Below are 12,080 nucleotides of genomic sequence, written 5' to 3' on the forward strand. Positions count from 1 at the left end.
CCTAATGACTTCAATACATACATCATCTAATAAGGAGAAACATTTACAAGCGTATCAGAAAGATGTGCATTACTTTTGAATGGAATCAGCATTTTATGAGTTTCTAAAAAGGCAGCAGTTTGAAATCACAACTGGTGACAAGCAGCGCTTGTCTGCTGAGGCAAGGGCCAGAGGGCACAAGGGTTCCTTTTTTTACTACTGTTATTAGGAAAGCAATTTACACATACACAACAGTGGAATGAAACAGAATGAAATAATTTTCCTTTAGAATTTTGAAGACATTACTCCACTGATTTTTGGCAAACCAGTTCTTATTTTGTAGGAAATTGCCGCCCCCCCCCGCCCCCCTCCCCCCACACACAAGCACAAACACAAGCACACACTCACACACTTCTTTGGTAGCTTTCCAGATCTTTCCCCCTAATCTAGGTGTGCAAACAAGCCTTTCTAAGTGGAGGAATTGCTATTTTCACTTTAAGGAACAGATGAAGGACATGATTGCCAAGAAGCTGGAACTCCTGGTTCGGAAGGCAGACAGAGAAACCGCGGGGAGTGTTTGCATTGCTTGGGCAAACATTTGTTCAGTGGCAAAGCGCCTGCTGGGGGAGCAGTTCCCATGCTCTGTGGAGTCCAAGCCTCCGTGGGCTCCCCATTCCATGCTGTGTGATGGAACGGGGAGCTAGTCGGGGCCCCATCCAGCATGCGTGCCTGCATTTTGTGTATTACCTTTTCTCCTCCTCCTCCTCTTTCTTACTTTCACTTCCTCTGGTAACATTGGTCAAGTTCCTCTGTTCATCTTTCAAAGGCTCCTTTTCTTTTCCATGATAATGGTGTCCACCTCTTAAGGGCCCTTGGAGGAGTAAATGAAATCATGACTTGAAGCCTGGTACATAGTAAAGGCTCAAATCCCAGAAGCTATTCTTATTTTACTTTATTGTTCTATTTTTTCCTTATTTTACTTTATTGTTCTATCTGTCCTTATTTTCTTTTTGCCTAGTTTTTCTCATTTGCTTATTATTATTATTATTATTATTATTATTATTTTTAATTCTCATCCCCGAAGATATTTTTTCCATTGACTTTAGAGAGAGTAGGAGGATGGGAAGAGGATGGGAGGGAGGGAGGGAGTGAGAGGGGAAGAGAGAGAGAGAGAGAGAGAGAGAGAGAGAGAGAAAGAGAAACATCGATGTGAGGGAAACACTTTGATTGATTTCCTCCTGCATGCACCCCAACCAGGGCAAGATGAACCTGCAACTGAGGTACGTGCCCTTGACCAGGAATTGAACCCGGGACCCTTTGGTTCTTGGGCTGATGCTCTAACCACTGAACCAAACCAAACCAACCATGGCGTTATTATTATTATTTTTTAATCCTCACCCTAGGATATGTTTTTATTGATTTTAGAGAGAGAAGAAGGGAGAGAGAGAAAGAGAGAGAGAGAGAGAAGCATTGATCAGTTGCCTCCTACATGTGCCCTGACCAGAGATTGAACCTGGAACCTGGGCATGTGCCCTGACTGGGAACTGAACCTGCAACTTTTTTGGTGCATGGGATGATGGTCCAACCAATTGAGCCATCCGGCCAGGGCTTGCTCATTTGCTTATTTTTAAATCTAATTTTATAATTTTATCTTTTTAAAATTTATTTTTATGAAGCCACCTTAAATCCTTTCTGGTGTGGGAGTGAAAACAAATACAGTTGACCCTTGGACACACGGGTTTGAACTGTGTGGCCCCATGGACATGCTGATTTTTCTCAATAAATACCTGTGCTGTTTTCAATCCGTGGTTGGGAGTTTTCGGATGGGGAAGGCCAACTGTACACCATTTCATGTAAGGGACTTGAACATCGGCGGGTTTTGGTATCTGTGAGGGGTCCTGGAACCAATCCCCCGTAGATACTGAGGAGCAACTTAAGTTACACTTGGAGCCAAAAGTTGTGCTCGGATTTTCACACTGGGAGGGGCTTCCAGTAAGTCCATGTGCACCTTCTACAGTTGCTATAACTAATTACCGCTGGCATAGTGGCTTGCAGAACATAGGTTACCTCTCCAGGTTCTGCCTTTGGCCTCACTCAGTGGACGTCCTCACCGTGTCAGCAGAGCTGCATTCGCTCAGGAGGCTCAGGGGAGAAGCTGGTTCCTTGGCTTTCCCAGCTGCTAAGGCTGCCTACATTCCTTGGCTCATGACCCCTTCCCCCCTCTTCAAAGCCAGCAGTGCTCTGTCTCTCTGTGTCTTTCTTCCAGTCACATCCCTCCTGACTCTTTTGTCTCCCTCTTCCACTTTTCGGGATCCTTGTAGTTATATTGGGTCCACCCAGATAATCCAGGCCAGTCACCCAATTTACAGTCAGCTGATTAGCAACGTTAAGTCCATCTGCAACCTTAATTCTCCTTTGCCGTGTACATAACACATGCACAGGTTCTGGGGAGTGGGGTGGGGATCTCTGGGGCCCATGGTTCTGCCTACCACAGTTGGTTATCTGAGACTCTGCACCCACTGGGAATGCAAGAGTTGAGCAGTGTTTGAATGAATGTCTACTCCATCATCTCCTCACTGTAGTTTATTGTTGTCTCTGTTGAAACATCCCTTGTGATGGGGAGCTCACTACCTCCCATTCTGTGTGGACAGCTTTCATTTTGGGGAGGTTCTTCCCTACATGGTCTCCCATTGTGTCCTAATGGCCTCCATGCTCCGGCCCCCAGTTCTGCCCCTGGAGGCTTTCTTGTCAATTCCAGTTCTTCTGTAGGGAGCTGAGGACAGCCACCTGTCCCTCCTTGCCATGGGAAGGCTCTCGTGGCCAGAGGAGTTGGCAAGCTCATCCAAAGTAGTAGTGATTGCTCAGCCAGGTGAAGCTCCTGTCTGCTTTCAGATCTCCGCAATGGCCAGGTCCTTACGGTTCTCCGGATCGACAATACCTGTGCACCCATCTCCTTTGATCTGGGAGCCGCAGAACAGCAGCTGCAGACCTGGGGCATTCAGGTGAGGGCTGATTTGATTACATCCTTACTGTTTTTCCATCCATCCATCCATCCATCCATCCATCCATCCATCCGCCTGTCCATCGATCCTTTCATCTAGTTCTTCACAAAATATTTCATTAAACATATAGCATATTCTTGATATGGTAAGGGAGAGAAGGGAGATGTGTTAGAACTGTCCTCTCTTCTGCATTATTTCACTTAACAGATGTGCATTTTGGATACCCACTCTGCCAGGCCCGTAGCTGGGCACTAAACACGGGAGAGTTGAATAGACCCTGGTGCCTGGGCTCACACTGCTCCCAGAGCCCAGTGCGGAGATGGACATATGTCAGGTGAACCCGACAGTCTGATATTAATGCTGCATGAGAGGACTGTGTAAGGCATGGAAGACGGCCTGCACAGGAGAAAATGAGAAACCTGCCTGGTGTGCGGGCAGTGGTTGTAAAAGCTTCACAGAGGAGCAGCTACTTGATCTGGGATCTTGAGGAAAAGTAGGAGTTTGCTGGGTAGACAGGGGGAAGGGCATTTTAGGAGAGGAAACATTATAGGACTCATTAGCTGATAATGCAGTACCTTTAAGCATAGTGACTCGAGGTCTAGGCATCACAGATCCATAGCTCTGCATGCAGATCGAGCTCTCCTACTGCCTGTGTGACTTGGGACAGGTGACTTAACCTCTCTGAGCCACAGTGTCATCATCGTGAGGGCAGCATTAATACCTGTTACATAGGGTTTTTGTGATGATTAAGTGAAGTAATGCCTGAGGAACACGGCACTGTCTCTGGCACAGAGTAAATGTTCAATAAATTGTAGCTGTTGCTGTCATCATTAAGTACCCCAGCTGCGGTTTTCTCCCCCAGCATGGGAGCCTTTCCCTGCGCTTCCCAGGGAGGCTCAGTTATGGATGGGGAAGGTACACTGCTAATTTTACCCTGCAGATTTTAGAGTTCACGTCTTTTAACTGAATTGCATTATTGTGAAAAACAACATTTTGTTACCCTTAAAGGGAAACTTTCCAAATCGATAGTACTAAGCCCACATCAGCACAACAGCTGGTTTATCTTCCCCCGTTCCCTTCCAGCCTTTGTTGAGAACATTTTTCTTAAACAGTTATCTTCAGATGGGGTTTTCTTCACCCATGGACAGTTTACATACTGTCTTGCTGTGTTCCTGTACCTTTCCTGGTTAAATTCTGTTTTCCTTTTTTAAAAAAATGCGTTTTTATTGATTTCAGAGAGGGTAGAAACATCACTGGTGAGAGAGAATCATTGATCGGCTGCTTCCTGCACGCCCCACACTGGGGGTTGAGTCTGCGACCCGGACACGTGCCCTGACCAGGAATCGAACCGTGACCTCCTGGTTCATCGGTCGACGCTCAACCACTGAGCAACACCAGCCACGCCAAATTCTGTTTTCTTAAGCAGTGCACTCTTGTGGGGCCTTTTGCACTACGGCATTATTGTGTGGGCAGGAAGATGGGAGTTTTCAGTACTTTGGGCTGTATTAATAGGCACTGATATTGCAGTACTGATAATAGCACTTGTTCACCGTGGAACCAGCACTGGGCCAGCATACACATACACTTAGATACACATATCTGTCCAAGAAGGCAAAACCAACTGTGGTCGGCAGAACAAAGGCCCCCAAAGATGTCCAGATGATATGTATAAACTTAGCATATATATATATGCTTACTGTATAAGTACTGTGTTATCTTATTTAATAGGCACACCACCCCTACAAGGTGGGCACTCTTATTATCCTTGATTTACAGAGGAAGAGTCTGAGGCGCAGAAAAGTGCAGTTACTTTCTCCAGGTCACACAGCACATGAGTGGCAGGGCCAAGGTTTGGACCCAGGGCCAGCTGACTCCCAGGCCTGTGCCTTAAACTTTAGGCTATCCCGGTCGGCCATGAGATACTGAGCCTCGGGCTGCAGGGATCTCTCTGTGGGATGCCTCCTGGCTTTTGAGCCGCCCCACCTCACCGGGGAGGCCTGACCTTTCCTGAGCCGGGAGTTGCGCCCTGTGGTCGCCATCAGTGCTCTGAGCTCCTCATTCTGCCTCTGGTCCAGCCCAGAGCCAGCCGGATCCCCCTTCCGCATGACAGTCATGTGAACTGGGAATGACATGCTTGCTGGCGGGAAGGAGGTGGGGAAGGTTCTCTGTGGCTGACCGATCTCTTTCCCTTGGGTGGCCAAGCAGGTCCCGGCTGACCAGTACAGGAGCTTGGCCGAGAGCGCCCTCTTGGAGCCCCAAGTGAGAAGATACATCATCTACAACTCCAGGCCCATGCGGCTGGCCTTCGCTGTGGTGAGGAGGGAGGTGGGCCCACACTGTCCTGCTGTTGCCCCTGTGGCATGGCTGGATTCGGCGTCCTGTGGTGAAGCCTGTTGGCGTGGGTGCGGGTTTGGGGGCTGGCGGCCCCGCTGCCTGGCTGAGGGCAGCACCAGGGACCTGGGTTTGGGATAAGGGAATTGATGGCAGGGAGTTGTGGCCAGGTCCCCATGTAGAGGATGGGAGCAGGGTTTACTGAGGGCAGAGCTTGGCATTGTGGATCTGCAGACCCACCACTGAGGCTCTGGACTCGGCGTCTGGCTTTGGTCAAGACTTCTCTCCTCTCTGGGACTTGGTTTCCCCATTTGTTTAACAGGTAGGTCCATTTTAGCTCTAATCGTGTGTGTGTGTGTACACACGTGTATAGATACATATAAACATACATATATACCTACATATATACAAACACACATGCATACATATAAATGACATAGCAAGTATTTGAACCCAGGCACTCTGGTTCAACCCCTCTTAATCACTGCGACTTGTTGCTCCTCTATGGAAAATGGTCAAATACCACTCTTAACCCCTATGTCCTGCTTCTCAGGAAGGAAAAGGGATGGCAACTGGCTTTTATTAACTTTCTAACAAGTGTTATGCTGTTAACATGTTATCTTCTTAATCCCTATATCCACCCTGTGAAGTTAGTATTATCCCCATTTTACAGATGAGGAAACTGAGGCTCAGAGCGTTGTTATAACTTGTCCAGGCCACATAGCTGTTGAAGGATCACGGTGGGTTTCTGCCTCAAATTTCTCTCCCTCCCAAGACCCCTGCCCTTTTCTGCTTTATTTAAAATCAGTGCAAGCAGGGATTTGGAGTAACTAGTCTCACCCCATTTTCCTACCTTCACTTATGATCAAGGAACAAGGGCTCATTCTCACAGGCCCCCATCAGTCTCTCACGGGCCCTGGGAGCTCTGTGCATCCAAGGAGGTGTCAGAAGTGTGTCCCCTTGAGTGGAGCTGCCTCTCGAGAGGACTGGCGTTCCTGACCTTGCCCTTGCCCCACTTCCCGCAGGTTTTCTATGTGGTGGTGTGGGCCAACATCTACTCCACCAGCCAGATGTTTGCCCTGGGGAACCACTGGGCGGGCGTGCTGCTGGTGACCCTGGCCGCGCTGAGCCTGACGCTGACTCTCATGCTCATCTTCGAGAGACACCAGAGGAAGGTGAGATGTCCGGGGACCCCAGCCACGTCTCCTCTGGAGGGCTGTGCGGGCAGGAGGATCCCCAGTCAGAGTTTTTCCTTTCACCTGCTTCAGCAAATTGCTGCAACCTTGAAATTCACACTGGCTCCTGTGCCCAGTGACTCAAAGAAATTAAGTCACACATGTGATTAAATCCTCTCTGTCTTTCCTGTCGGATCCCTGTGGGTTGTTTCTCTGGAACAAGCTCTCTTTTGAGAGTCTGGGAGGTGAGAGAGGGCACAGAAGGCCAGTATTTGTGTGGCACTTAAAGGTTACTGAGTCCTGTCACCTCCTCCCCCCATGCTCAGGAGGGCTCTGAGTGAGGAGGGGATTATCGAGGACGGGGTGCCTGAGGGAGCTGGCTGGGTGCTGGCTCTGTGCTCTGTTGACAATCATGTCTCATTTAACTCAGCAGCTACTTACTAGGCAGTGAGTGGGTGGTCAGAGTTAGGTAACTTGGCCCGATCCCACTGTGAGTGGCGGAGCGGGGGTTCAAAACCCGAGACCTCTGATTCCCCATCTCATTCAGAAAGGAGATTGCTCCCTCCCGGCGTGTGTGTGGCTCACTAATGTATTCTGCTTCTTTAACATACTTATGGATCACTTCCTATGTGGTTGATTGTCTGTTAAAGGCTTTATGTACATTAACTCATTAAACCTGCCCAGTAAATCTCTGGGTAGAGTCTTCCATAGTCATTTTACAGATGAGGTACTGTAGGCTCCAAAAGGCTCTAGCAGTAGTCCAAGGTCATGCTGGCAATAAATGGCAGAGCTGGAATTCAGGGCCAGGACACTGAGATTCCAAGCCAAGTTCTCAGTTAAGACCCGGCTCTCTTGGTATTTCATAGGTGCTGTGGCAGATCGCCGTAAATGTAGTAACTTAACACAGATTTATTCGCTTACTGTTCCTCGGTTTAGAAGGTTGACACAGCAGGGCTGCATCCTCTCTGGAGCCTCCAGGGAGACTCCGTTTCCTCACCTTTTCCTGGAGGCCACCTGCATTCTTTGGCTCTTGTTCCCTTTCTCCATCATCAAAGCCAGCAGTGGCAGGTTGAGTCCCCCCATGGCCCTCCCCCCCCAGATTGTTTGGAGAATTAAATGACTTAATACATGCCAACTGCTTATAATCGTACCTGCTATAAAGTACGTGCTCAGTAAGTGTTAACTGTTACAACTATTGAGTCTTTTGGCCAGTGGGGAAAAAGGCTCAGAGAGGTTAAGTAACCAGTCCCTGGCCACACAGCTTCCTCAGTTCTTGCCTCAGCTCAAGGACTTCTTCCTCCTTGGATTCCTTGTCACTCATGACCATGCATATCCCTCTTCCTGACCATTGTCATCTTACTATTAGTGGCCGACCTGCATTACGTAGCATCCTTGAGAGCCTCCGCAGTTTGTATATACTGCCTGCTTCCCCTTGTTTGGGGCATGAATATCCTTTCTCAAAATCGGAAGGTGTGTGGGGAAGGCAGGTAAGCCCCTGCCGTGTATCCCATACAGAATAATGCACGTTGCTAGGGCATGTGGGAAGGTCCTAAAAATATTTGTTGCAGCCAGCGTGGTACAGTGGAAAACACTGTGTTCTCAATTCAGTATCATCATCGTAATGATATCATTACCTGACATGCATCGAGTGTTTATTCTTCCCAGGGTTCTGTGTGGATGAACTCATTTCATCCTTATTAAAATCCTTGCTATGACAGGGAGTTAGTGTCTCCAATTTGGAGATGAGGAGATGGAGGCAGAGACATAGTGAGTAATTTGTCCAAAATGATGCAGGTAGTGAGAGGTGGAGTCAGGTGATGCAGGTTTCTGAACGGGGGAACCAGCCTTGCAAACATTCTAGGCAAAACACAATCACTCCTTGATTTTCATAGTAGTGGCATTCCTGGAAAATTCACTGTATTTTAAACCTGTTTGAAAACAAACCCACTTTGGGTTTAAATGTAAAGTGGAGTTAGGTTGGCCAGCCAGAGAACGATGAGTAGAACTTTCACCCAGAGGACATTTTTAGTCCAGGTTGGCCAGGAGACGATTCTTCTGTGTGGGATTGTCTTTCTTGGGGCATGGCCTCAGTGGGAGGCAGCAGTTAGCATCCCTGGCCCTTGTGCCTAAGGGCCAGCTTTGCCATCCATTCCTGTGGCAGCAGAAAGAGTCTTCTCGCATTTCCAAATGCTTCCTAAGGGGGTCCCGCTCCTTTGGGAACCATTGTCCTTGAGCTGCTTTCTAATGGCATCTGAAGCCCTTAATGGGGGGATCTCTTCCCCAAACCAGCACTGTGGACCCTTCTCCCGTCTCCCTAGCCTGCTTAGCTTCTACTTTGTCAACTAAATCTATTCTGTCATTGGTTTGCGTTGGAAAAGGAGACAGTTGCAGAGGGCACCCACGCTCCACTGAGGGCCAGGCACTGTGCTAGATGCCTTATAGACGGAGTAGGTGCTTTATTGTCCCCCACCCCCCATTCTTTCCCCCGTCAGCCCCCTCCAACTCTCCTCTATCCTCTCTCCATCCCCCTCCATCCCCCCTCCATCTCCCTCCATCCCCCCTCCATCTCCCACCATTCCCCCTCCATCCCTCCTTCATTCTCTCTCCCCCTCCATCTCCCCTCCTCCTGCAGATACCTGTGGCACCTGACTGTGTCCCAGGCACTGGCTTAAGTGCTTCACACACACAAACTCAATTCAATCTCAGCACATTCCTAGGAGACAGAGACGGTCTTTTTCTTTGTTCTCACGCCTGCAGAAAGCAAGACTCAGGGAAGGGACATAACCTGTCCAGGGCCCCACAGCCCGGAAGTAACAGAGCTGGGCTTCAACTCTGCCTGACACTATCGGATTGTCTCAGCAGCTCCACAATCCCATTTGATAGAGAGGACGTGGATGTGTCTCGAAGAAGAGGACTGTCCATGGTGGCTAGGGGTGGGGTGAGGTGTGGTCATTTCTGGTGCCCGAGGGCTCCCTGGCAGCGTGGAGGTCTGGCCACAGGGCTGGTGTTTGTCTTACAGGCCAACACCAACACGGACCTCAGGCTGGCGGCTGCCAACGGAGCCCTGCTGCGACACCGGGTGCTGCTGGGCGTGACGGACACGGTGGAGGGCTGCCAGAGCGTGATTCAGGTGCGTGTCTCCGAGAGACCTCTCCTTGACGGCCCACTTTTGGGCTGATGGGGAGTGGTGGCCCCAGGTTCTCCCAGTCTGCACAGTGTCTGCCCGGTCTGCTAATAAGACAGTGTAGGCAGCCCTTCCCTTCCTCCCTGCGCCAGTGTTCCTTCCTGGAGACTCTTCTCTGGGTGGAACCTCCATGGGGCAGGCTGGAAGGGAAGCTCAGGGGCAGTCCAAGCCTCACTCATTCAGCATTTATTCAGCAAACCGTGGGGCCTCCTCTGTGCCAAGCACATGCAAGGCCCTGGGAGAGGCAGGTCAGATCCTGAAGGCATTGTCCACCTGGCTCGGTTGCTTTCTTTGCCCTAAGGACAGTGGGGAGAGCTTAGGTGACTAGTATGAGGTCACCCAGTGGGTCCTGGCTGGGCTCCCCAGGTGGGATTGCTAAATCTATTTAGCACTGCATCTGCCCCTTGCCCGGTGGGAGCACAGGGTGGGCGGGTGGCAGAGACCTGGGAAGAATCTCCTTGTGCGCATCACCTGTTCATCCTGCAGATATTTACTGAGAGCCTAGTGTGTGCCAGGCACTGCTCTAGACACACACAAGTCCTTGTGTTTAGGGAGCCTGAGATGGTGTAGAATGTAAGGGGATCTTGACTGACACCTGGGGGTGAACTCAATGGCATTGTAAGGTGTCTGGCAGTTCAGATGTGACATGGAGACTGACATTTCCTTGAACCAGGGGCCCTTTCAGCCTCATTTGTCTCTGAGTCCTCTTTATGGATTGGCACATGGGGTGACTTGGCAAGTGTTAGTTTGAGGCATAGATGGATGAATGACCCATGAACGGACATAATTGGGTCATTCATTTTAAAAATAATTGGGTTCTTTCATTTTCAAAGTAGTATCTTGGGATGAGGTGATACCATATCTTGTTTTTTTTTTTTAAATCATTGGGGTGGGGCAGGGTGGGTTGGGGGATGGAGGTGTCTGGGGTGAGTGATGGGTGGGGGTGGAGATGAAACAAGAGTAGCCATGAAGTGATCATTGTTGAACCAAGATGCTGAGTAGCTGGAAGTTAATGACATCATTTGCTCAACTTTTGCATATGTTTGTAAAATTTCATAAGGAAAAAGAAAAGAAATTAACTTAAAGAAATGTTCCTTGAGGATGAGACAGTGGGAGGGATTAGTTGGCAAGAGGGGTGTGACCGTGGGTCTCATAGGTAGGTCACTGGGAGGAGGGAGGTCAGGGGTCAGAGGAAGGGGTCAGTGGTTGGAGGTGTGAGACATGGGCTACCAGCTTCTTGCAGAACGTGGGTGAAGTGCGGCAGGTGTGGAGCTGGCAAGATGATGTGATGTGTGAACATGGAGGATTTCGGCCTGGCTGAGTTTAATCTGGCTTTCTGGGGACTGTTGAGGCTGTGGCGGAAGGGGAGGTAATGGTGAGGTGAGAGGACTTTGTCCCCTGCTCCCCTCCCCCCAGAGCACCCACGTTGATTACCTCTGACCTGGCCGTGGGTAGCGGGGGTGACAGCTCTGAAGGGTTTCATTCATTTGCATGTTGGATTCCAGACCGAAGGGCCCCTGAAGATGAAGGCAGTAGCCCTGGATGGATACGTGATGTGCAGGGCGGCTCGGAGTCTATCAGATGCTTAGTGACTGTGAGAGGTGGGGCTGCAGCCTTCTGGGCAGGTGTACACACGGAGCCAGTTTTCTATACGAAGGAGACTTGCTCCTGCGTGGGGACTCTGGGAGAGAGCAGAGTGGCATGTTCCCGCCAGAGGCCAGGATACATCCAGTGGGCCTCCAGCAAGGCGGCAGGAGACAGAAGACCATCTCAGGGATGGAGGGTTCAAGGTCAGGCTGGCTTTGAGCCCCAGGGCTCACAGCTTCTTCTTTCCCCAGCTCTGGTTTGTCTACTTTGACCTGGAGAACTGTGTGCAGTTTTTGTCTGAACATGTTCGAGAAATGAAGACTAGCCAAGAGGTAAGATACCTTAAATGAAAAACAAACAGACAGAATAAACCAGGCGAACAAATTGTAGAGTTTGCCTTACCTCCATGTTGGGAAATGTCTACGGAGAAGTTACTTAGAAGGAAGGACACCTGTGTCAGATCAGTGGTGGTTTTGCCGAGGGAATGAAGTCTTTGTAACTAAGCACATGGTAAGTAATCTCCTTTTTTAACTATTGTCATTTTCCACATTTCCTATAGTGAGCATATGCTTATTTATAATATAATAGTAATGAATGTTAATAATAATAATGAGGATCCTGGTAGAGGAAAGTACCATGTATTTAGGCGGCTTTCACTTGTTCAAAATGCCTGCCCACCGTTTATAAACAAGATCAGGGAACTCTTGCTCTGATTCCACAGATGAGGAAACCGAGGCTCTGAGAAATCCTGTCGCTCTCGGGTGGTCATGGAGCCAGTTGGTGACTCCCCGTTTGGGACCTGGCCCTCCTGTCTCTGAGCCC

At 49.4% G+C, this 12,080-nt stretch overlaps 1 protein-coding gene across 1 annotated transcript in view; it reads left to right on the forward strand.

Moving 5' to 3' along the window:
* Nucleotides 1-12,080, forward strand: part of TMEM268 (transmembrane protein 268) — an 18,494-nt gene that overhangs the window by 883 nt on the left and 5,531 nt on the right. Inside the window, 5 exon segments of the mRNA XM_023763054.1 lie at nucleotides 2,872-2,981; nucleotides 5,187-5,294; nucleotides 6,338-6,487; nucleotides 9,507-9,617; nucleotides 11,510-11,602. Coding sequence (XP_023618822.1) covers nucleotides 2,872-2,981; nucleotides 5,187-5,294; nucleotides 6,338-6,487; nucleotides 9,507-9,617; nucleotides 11,510-11,602 — 572 coding nt within the window.

Source organism: Myotis lucifugus, unplaced genomic scaffold (genome assembly GCF_000147115.1).
Source record: "Myotis lucifugus unplaced genomic scaffold, Myoluc2.0 scaffold_273, whole genome shotgun sequence".
Classification (NCBI taxonomy): domain Eukaryota; kingdom Metazoa; phylum Chordata; class Mammalia; order Chiroptera; family Vespertilionidae; genus Myotis; species Myotis lucifugus.